The sequence below is a fragment of the Gavialis gangeticus genome, unplaced genomic scaffold, assembly GCF_001723915.1.
Source record: "Gavialis gangeticus isolate Ggan-Ray unplaced genomic scaffold, GavGan_comp1, whole genome shotgun sequence".
Taxonomy (NCBI): domain Eukaryota; kingdom Metazoa; phylum Chordata; order Crocodylia; family Gavialidae; genus Gavialis; species Gavialis gangeticus.
In genome coordinates, this window is record NW_017729025.1 from 90,839,856 (window position 1) to 90,849,276 (window position 9,421).

The 9,421-nt window shown below is 41.7% G+C and overlaps 1 protein-coding gene across 1 annotated transcript in view; it reads left to right on the plus strand.

Annotated features, from left to right (window-relative positions):
• Window positions 1–3,780, plus strand: part of LOC109298836 (cytochrome c oxidase assembly protein COX16 homolog, mitochondrial) — a 90,262-nt gene extending 86,482 nt beyond the window's left edge. Inside the window, exon 4 of the mRNA XM_019519148.1 lies at window positions 3,405–3,780. Coding sequence (XP_019374693.1) covers window positions 3,405–3,521 — 117 coding nt within the window. The 3' untranslated portion in view covers window positions 3,522–3,780. The remainder of the gene's footprint in view (window positions 1–3,404) is intronic.
• The last annotated feature ends 5,641 nt before the right edge of the window (window positions 3,781–9,421 follow it).

The following is a 9,421-nucleotide window of genomic DNA, read 5'->3' on the forward strand; positions in this document are numbered from 1 at the left end:
GATCAAAAGGAATCAAAGCAGTTGATCCACTGAGGGACCTTGGGGTTATAAAAGCTAGTTCAGGTAATAGGATAAGAATTGAGAGTCTCTGCTGAGACCACACTTATACAGTCCAGGCTGTGGATCATTTCTCATTCTGCAATTTTGCATATAAGTTTTTTAATTTCTGTTGTTTATGAACAACTACTCTGAGGTCAGTGATAGATGTCCAGAGAGGTTAAAGTGTTCTGTCACAGGCTTGTGTGTCTTCTGGAATTGATGTCAGATTGGAATCCATGTATTCTTTTACGTAGGGTTCACCTTTTCCTGAAATATTTAAATACATATAAAATATAGCAGACATTTAAGAAATGCACTGTCGGTGCACAAACCCTTGTTCTCCATTGCCTTGCATGTGGTGTAATCATTTACCTTGTGCCAAGTCAGTGCAAAATATTTGCACCACTGTGTCAAGTAGGAGAGTTCTGGTTTTGCAGAGTTATCCCCCTACCCTACTCAGGTACTAATGGTTACTGTGGAGAACCAAATAATCAGAGCTTTCAGGTCCTCTTTCAAATCTGATATTTATCTATCTGAATTCAAAGCACCACACACTTAACAAAAATCTTTGATAACAACATTGATCTTGGAAAATCACTAGTCGTTCCAAAAGCGTGCCTGGACAGACACACATCCCTTCTCAGCTGCCAGTAGGTGCAGATTCTGCCACATGTCACTTAGAATATCAGTTACTACCATTGTGGATGTCACGGAATTGTAATGATCTCCATAAAATAACACACAGACAAACAAACATATGGTATCCTTGGACTTGACTAGAACATGTGACTCCTTAAATTTTAATTGATGGAGATAAACTGAATTACTAGGCTCACTGACTCTCTAATTTGACTCATTCAAATTGATTTAGATATCCCTTGGATGATAGTCCTATTAATAATTTAGAATGTTTTTTCAGGACCTCTGATATAACTGCAGTTGGAACCATTGCTGCCAAAAGGTGTTCTTGCCTTAATTTCTTCCAGTATGGCATTTATTTGAATGAATTTCTGCTGTAGAAAATTCTTTATCTTGAGATTGATCTTTGCAACAGTTTCCTAAGGCTTCCAGTACAAATTAGTATTACCTTTGGTTCAAGACCGTTCTCTATGAGGCATCTTACTTCTGTTGCTCCTTTACACAGTCTGTGGAGTCTTGATGTTTCAGTGCAAATATTTTAATTGCAATAACTGTTCATCAGAAATAACTCTGAACATTTCCAGAGTTAAAGAACCAGATGTTAAGGGTAAGAGCATCTAAACCTACAGCTGCATCATACCTGATTTAATAAAATCAGGATGCTTTCCTTCTCAGAAAGCACAAGGCTCTTTTCAGTGTTTTTCCTTGAATCTTCCATTTGATTCAGGTGTTGAATTCTGTCTTTGATAATTACAATTGATGGCATTTAATACATCATATGATGGGCCACCTTCTCTAAACTCCACCCCTCCCCTTCCCTGTGTCAGTTCAGATCCCTTCCAGTTGAAATGAAGGGCCAGCTAATCATTATATGAATAAAGTAGCAAAGACAGTTTTCAGAAAATGCTCATGTTAACTCACTCTGCTACATGAAAAATTCAGCTGCCTCCTACTTTGTGTCAGAAGTCTGGTGGGTCTGTATATGTGTTGTCTTTGCAATCTTGATTAATTTCTTTTGAAATCTGACTAATCTCATTGAGACTTCCTCAAGTTACAGAAGTGGAAAAAACGTTTTATGTAGCATGAACTAATAGTACCGGGTCTGTCCTGCTAGAGCTGTTGAATTGTTTTGTGATTGTTATTCTAGTCCCTCAGTGTTTGTCATTTGTTTGGATGATTCATTAATGGACAAATTAGATCACGGGCTCAGGACAGGTGTTGTGCCTTCTGGCATATGTCTATGGCACTTGCTGAAATGAAATTCTGATTGTGAATAAGGCATTTGGGTCTCACAACAAAATATATGCTTTAACTAATAGGCAGTATTCTCTACTTTAGTAACACCTGGAATGCCCATACTCCCGTCAGTGTGAAACTGTTGGGTAATGCTGCAAACTCCTTCGTAAGTCTGTTGGCAAAGGTCTGTAGTACTGGCTGTAAAGAGTTTCTGAGTTTGCACCTGATGGAAAACTATACTGCCATTCCTCAGCTGTCTTCACTCTAAAGATAGTGTGCGAGTAGGACTCGTGGTTTTCAGTGGGAGAAGTGCCTGACCATAGCACAATGAAACTTAGTCTAGAATCTAACATCTCCACAATGAAGGGGAGAGAGTTGGAGGTAGAGAGGAGCAGTAATCCAGACTAAAGCTGGTGGGTGGGAAAAATTTTGGGGATAGGGCCGTATATTGTACTGGTCAGCCATTCTTGCACATTAAAAGAAGGCAGGAGTCAGAAGAGCATGCCCCAAGTTGTTGGAAGTAACTTTGCATTAAAATGCAACTGCATTGAAATGTACTGGATATAGACAAGCTTTCCTTGGCTCCTTTTGAATGGGAGCCAAACAGCTTTAATAACTAGACTGCAAAATGTATGTAGCTTTTCCATAGCTACAACTAAAGCGTCAGGGGCCAATATGTTTCTACAGCCACATCCCTGGAGAATCAAAACATTCCTTTTATCTTCTGCAGCAGGTGTACCTTGCAGGTGAGGTCAGAAGAATAGCCATTTCTTCTCTTTTCCCAGTCACAGAACTGTATGAGGAACCCAACTGAGGGGCCAAAGTCTAGACATTCTTTGTCTAGTAGTACAAGCTGTATGTTCCTTACCCCATGAGGAACAGGGCAAGTGAGTTGGGAACATGGTCATGATGCCACTTCCCTTATCTGGGAAGATTCTAGGAAGTAATGCATACTTGTCTTTTAAACAAGAGTATTAGAGTACTTAGAGAAGGTATCGCTTTATTCCTGATGCTCCCAACTCTACATATGTCTTCCATAACAGGCCCATTCTGTATGGGCAAAATACCTCTTGCCATCAATCCTAAGGCTGTACCTTTTGCCTCCCACCCATCTCCTGAAATAAAGAATTTGGCTGGGGGAGTGTGTATGTGAATACAGAACTTGTTTATGTCATACTTAGTTGCTTTAATGTTCTCTTCCTTGAATACCAACAAGCAGTTGTAGTCATTGTCACACTGAATTATAACTTCTACTGGGATTATTTTACTATATGATAATTCTGAGTTCTTTTTTTCTTATGACTGTAGAATTTCTTCTCAGAGAATTTCATTTGGTCTCAGTGAAAGTTTAAGGGAAAAGATGAAAGCTAATAAAGGAAAGGATCATATCAAATTCCTTGTATAGAAAGCAAATGAATTTGAAAACTTCACCATATAAAGCACCGGAGTTCTCTCACTAACAGCATTTGTTTTCTATTGTTTATCTACAGAAAATACAAAACTCTACCTTTGATGACTGGAAGAACATCAGAGGACCTCGTCCATGGGAAGACTCCATATCTGTCCAGGCACAACAGAAGGAGGCTCTTAGTTCCAAGTCATCCTGACTGAGCCTGCTCACTCTGATGTCCATGGGATCAAGGTCTCTTAATGGCAGTGACTGGACTTTTCAGTCTTCCAGTTCAGTGTCAAGGACAAGCATGGGTAGGTGGAAGATAAGGGATATCATCAATGAACAATCCAAGTCAATGGATAAGTGATTCATGTACAATAAATCTGAGACCTATGGTGAAATAAAGAACTTAGTGTGAGTTTTCAAAGACTGTGTATATTACATCTCAATAAAGATTAGTTCATTCTCCACTGGGGATGTCAGAGTCTCGCTTCCATGGTAGTTTTCAGTGGCCACTGTTCAAAATTTTGATGACATCTAGCAACTCAACCTGTCAGTACCACAAGTTGTCACCCTAATGTGACAATGCCGCAGTCTAGACATGTGTGACCAGATGCATGCTGGCTCAGAGCTGCAGTGTAATCTCAGGCTCAGGGCCTTTTCATTTTGGAATGACTCCACAGAATTATGAGCTGTTAGGGAACAGTGGACATGGTTTTGGATATGTAATGCTCTTTTGTTTTATTTCCAGCACCTTGCCTCTAGCAGCGTCAGCAGGTAATTGTTTTAATAATGTTCATTTAGCTGCAGTCAGATTTCTGTAATCATTTTATCAATATGCTGGTGCAGGCAGCAGTTTTCCTAGTGGAAAACCTCAGTTTAATTTGGCAGCTACTGTCCTTGAAGAGCATTGCTAGTTTTATGTGAACTAGCAAAATAGTAGAACCTTCTTCGTCCAGTATGTGAGGTGCAATTCTTCCTCCTAATATCATAACATGCTTGTATGGACAAATTTAAGGAGACAGTTTTAACCAGCTACTGTTTTAATCCTTTTTTTTGTGATGTTTTCTGCTTCCAGTGAGTTTTTCAGCCAAAACGAATGTTTCTGTTTTGGTGCAACCTATTTATGAAACTCCCAGGGAGCTGGGTACTTGAGTGTGGATCAACAGAAGATGCTACTTTCACAGCATTTACAGAGACATACTGCAGTTCCCTCCCCTTCTCAAAGTGATGTGTCTGTTGCAACCTGAACGGCTTCCCTGGTACTGTCTACCAGGCAGCCTCTCTCCCTCCATGCAGATTTTGCCTCAAAACTCACTTTTCCACTTTCTGTCCAACAGTGAGCTCTGCTCGCTCCTGTGCTCAGCTAATAAAATTTACATTAATTCCAAATAGGAATTAACTGGATCCATGCTGCATGAAATCAAACATCTTGTTTTTTATAGACTTATTTGCTTTATGTCCTCACCGACATGTCAGATTGTATCTAATCTGAATGTGGTCTGAAACTGTTGTTCCTTTCTTTCCCTCCTCCTCCCCCCCTACACACACAAATTTTAGCAAAGTACAATATCCAAGAGAGAATAAGATGTTCAATACAGAGGCAAGAAAATGAAAAAATATTTTAATAATAGATGCAGTTAATTAGAATATGGAGACATAAAAGACACGGACAGATGATCACCAGCCCCACAATACACCAATGTATATTACACTGTGGTTTGTAAGAGACAGATCAGGGGAGGCTGCTATTATTGGGCCTTTCCACTGGGTGGCAGAGCAGCAGATAATAACCTGGTTTTTCTGTTCACCTTAAGGACATTACAAATGGAGTGTGATTATTTTTCTCCTAGACCCCAGTTCACAACACAGCTCCACAGTTTGGTGCAATTGGCATCACAGCGCAAGGGAGGTATTGCACTAGCACACCAAGTCTGGCATCTTAGTCACAGCTGGTACTATATGGCAGGGGGAGCTGTAAGTCAGGGCTGAATGATATTAGTAGAGGTTTTAGAGAAATCCTTTATGGTGGGGTTAAGCCAATCCAGTGGCAGGTCAGAATGACCCAGCTCAGACCCAACAGAGGCTGGTGCTAGTACCTGGCCACTGCCACAGCTACTGCTTCTTCCTGCCACAGCTTCTCTTCACCACCCAGCTGCAGTTCAGCATGGGTGAAATACCTTGCCATGGTGTGGAGCAGTGCAGCCCATGCAACCTCCCTGCCCCCCCACTTCTGCCACGGTCACCAAAGCTCCTGCGCTGTAGGCTGGATCTAATAGTTCTGTGGGCCATAGGTAACCAACCCCTGCCTTTTTGCACCTTTCTGCACTCTGATTAGGTCTGGCCAGTGTTTTTAGTCCATTGTGTTCACAAGCATTGTTTTCAACCCAGGTTTTGGGAGGCAGTTTTTGCTATGTATTCTATGCTATTACTGTAAACATGCAGAGGTGGTCTAGAAACATGACTATATTGTGCCTGGAGACTGAGTATATCCTTCTTTGTGAAGGGATGCAGGCATGTGACCATCTTATGTGGCATGTTCCTTTGGGAGAACCAAGAAGTCCTAGCCTTTTCTTAGACAGGAGCCTCTAACTATGTCTGTTACCAGCATGGTAGATAACTCTTCCATGTTTGTGTAATAGGTGCTCATGAAAAGCATTGTCTCTCCTGCCACTAATGTAATTTGGTGTGTAAGTCTTTTGAGCATGCTAACACTTATTGAAGAGCAATGAGACAATTGGCCAGAGGGTCTCAAAACATACAACTACAAACCCCATTGGGAAATGTGATAGTTATAGGTACATATATCAGCTGATTGTCATTGCGTGTGGTGGGGGAAACCCTCTTGTTGCTATTACAAAGATGCAATTTGATCTGTACCTTCCAGATGGGTTTCAAAAGGTTATAAAAGACTCCATTCCTTTTTCAGGAAACTGAAACATGGAGAGGGTGATCTAATATTTTCAAAAGTGGCCTTTAATCATGAGTACCTTCAGTGTTGTGTGTCCAACCGGAGACATGGGTTTGACTTTTCTCACCCAACCTATACCAATGGAAGATGCAGGTGCATGGACCCTTAGCAGCTGAAGTTGAAAAACAAATATGGAGGTATCCAAGATTAAAAGTTACTTAAGTGCCTTGCCTATTGCTAATCATGGCTGAGGATGGATTGGAACTCACCTCCTCTCCTTGCTGTTCCCTGCTGTGGTCTCCATAGCATGAGGTTTCACAGGATATTTATATGAGCTTGCATCAGTTGCTGAAAATGTGAGGATCAAATAATTTGTAACATTGGATTCTTCTTAGTTCTGTTTACATGCTTTTGTAGTTTTCACATTCTGTGATTGTGTGGATCATTCACAAAAGAAACATACCAGCACAGGCCATAGGCTCAGCATGGGGTATTGATGAGTAGGGTGTTACATCTGTTGTCTCCTTTCACCCAGAGGGAAATGTTTCTGTGTAGCTTTGTCCCTTTTTTGCTGGGACATGATTCTGGAAATGTGCCCAACTGATTTTGTATATCACATTTTTATCATTTGATCATTAATAGCAATACAAAGCTTTTTGTTATTTTTTTCATAAGCCTCAGATGAAGAATCCAGTTCAGTAGGAGTTGCTTTGTTAATGCTTAGATTGCAACTCAAATTGTGACAGACTGAGGAAAGAGAAACTGAGGCTGTGGCCAGGCTACCACATGTGGAAAGGTCGCTGCTACCAACACTGAATTCTAAATAACTCTGCAGCCTTCATTTTTATCTTTTCCTTAGGTTTTAGTCCTTATGGAAGGTACTTGCTTTATATTCCTAGACAGATCAAAAGTTTATAGAAACAGAAGAGACACTCAGCATAGACTGGCATTGCAAACTGCCCCACAAACCCTATTAATATGCCTGAGAGCTGACCTGGTGAGACCACTTTACCAGCAAAAGGTGGGTCAGGGTCCAGGCCCGTTCAATCCTTTGGTTTCTCCACTGACGCTACCAGTAATTATGCAGACACTTATCTAGTAGTAACCAGACTGAGCCTCTCACTCCACACCTGTGACTGAGGTAAGTTTTTGTTGCGGCTAACTCAGACTGTATTTTTAACAGCTGACCTGTTAAAAATGAAAGGGTCTGTTCCCGATGACTTCATTCCCTGAGTCATCTGGCCTCCACCCATCACAAATACAGTTGCCATTCCAGGCAACTGGAGAACATTCATATAAGACCAAACTATCATCCCCTGCAGTTAGAAAGCAGAGCATAACAGCCAGGCCTGTTAATGCCTTGTCTGATGTCAGATACTTCAGTGAGGTTTACTTGGTGCAACCAGGAGAGGAATTTGACCTACTATTCTCTGCATCTTCACTCCTGCCCTTTTTACCTTTCCTACCTTAAGTCTTGTCTCATTTTATTATTGCATTGGATGTAATGTTCATTTTATAGGGATTTAGAGGAGCTGGCAGTTAAGCATGCAGGGTGTTTCCTTTTTGCTTTTTCTGTGTCTGTTTGAGAGCTTGCACACCAATTTAAGTAAGTGCATCTTGTGCATTGAGCTGTGGCTGGAAACAATGTTTTAATTATAGATGGTGTTTGAAATGAAAGGTTTAGAACCCTCTGTGCTGGTTTGCCTCAAGTCTTCAAGTTGGCAGACTAGAGCACATAATTACCATGAGCCTAAAAAGATAAAAATCCCATCCTAACAGAAGTGGAACCTTGGGACAGTTATTGGATGCTTCCCTTAACCTCACTACTTTGCAAGGGACAGATTTGCCTGCACATAACTGCTACTGCCTCATTGAAGGCTTTGAAAACAATTCTGCCAGCATGTTGAAAGTAAGAAACCACTCCAGTTGTAGCCAGCACCTAAAATAAGCAGAGGATCACATCTCAACGTTAGGGAGATCAGCAAACCTCAAATGGTTCAGGGTTTGTATTTAAATTTGGTTGCTTATTTGAACTAACTTTTTGAGGATCCTTCCACAGTGCTTAAACTGTTCCTAAAATATTTTGGGACAACTTAATAAAGCCCTAGGTAGAAAAAAAAGGCGTAGTTTAAAAAAGCATGATGTTTGTTATTACCATCAATTTCAACATGGTTTGGTGACAATACCATGGAATCAAGGTGAAAACTTGCTAGTAAACAGTGAGGAGATAAGATAGAAGTAATATGATCAACAAAAGTAGCTCCATTGAGAACTCTGAGCAGCAGTACAGCGTGCTAGCTGCAGTACCTGCAGAGATTGGGAAATCAGAAGATAATGAATTTCAATAATCAGGCTGAGAGAGACACTGATAAACACTTCTGTGGCCTTGTTATAGAGCAGAGCAACATAATGAAAGGGATGAAAATAAGGTGAGAGATCTGAATTCGAAGAGATTTGAATACAAGGAGTAAAGGAAAGGACAGGGAAATACCAAGGGGCTCTTTGCTAGGCAAGGCTAAGGGAAAGTGTGGAGATAAAAAAAACTCACAAGCCAAAACTTGGTGAGGGGTACATGTATGCATGGACTGTACAACCAGCTTAAAACAATGAACACAGATGTGACTGTTTACCTCTGAAAAATGATAGGTTGATTTGTGGGTCTTCCGTCAACACTGACAAGTACAAGGTGATGCACCTGGGGAGGAAGAATCAGCGGCATACATACAGGCTGGGGAACTCCCTTCTCGTCAGTGCAGAGGCAGAAAAGGATCTTGGAGTCATCATTGATGCCAAGATGAACACGGGCTGGTAGTGTGCAGTCAGGAAGGCCAACTGCACCTTGTCATGTATCCACAGATGCATCTCAAGCAGGTCCAGGGAGGTCCTCCCCCTCTATGCGGCACTGGTCAGGCCACAGCTGGAGTACTGCGTCCAGTTCGGGGAGCTGCACTTCAAGAGGGATGTGGACAACATGGAGAGGGTCCAGAGGAGGGCCACTCGCATGATCGGGGGCAGCAGGACAGGCCCTACGAGGACAGGCTACAGGACCTGAACCTGTTCAGCCTCCACAAGAGAAGGCTGAGGGGGGATCTAGTGGCCTGTTACAAGCTAGTCAGAGGGGACCAGCAGGCATTGGGAGAGTCCCTGTTTCCCCAAGCACTACCAGGAGTGACCAGGAATAACGGTCACAAGCTGGCAGAGGG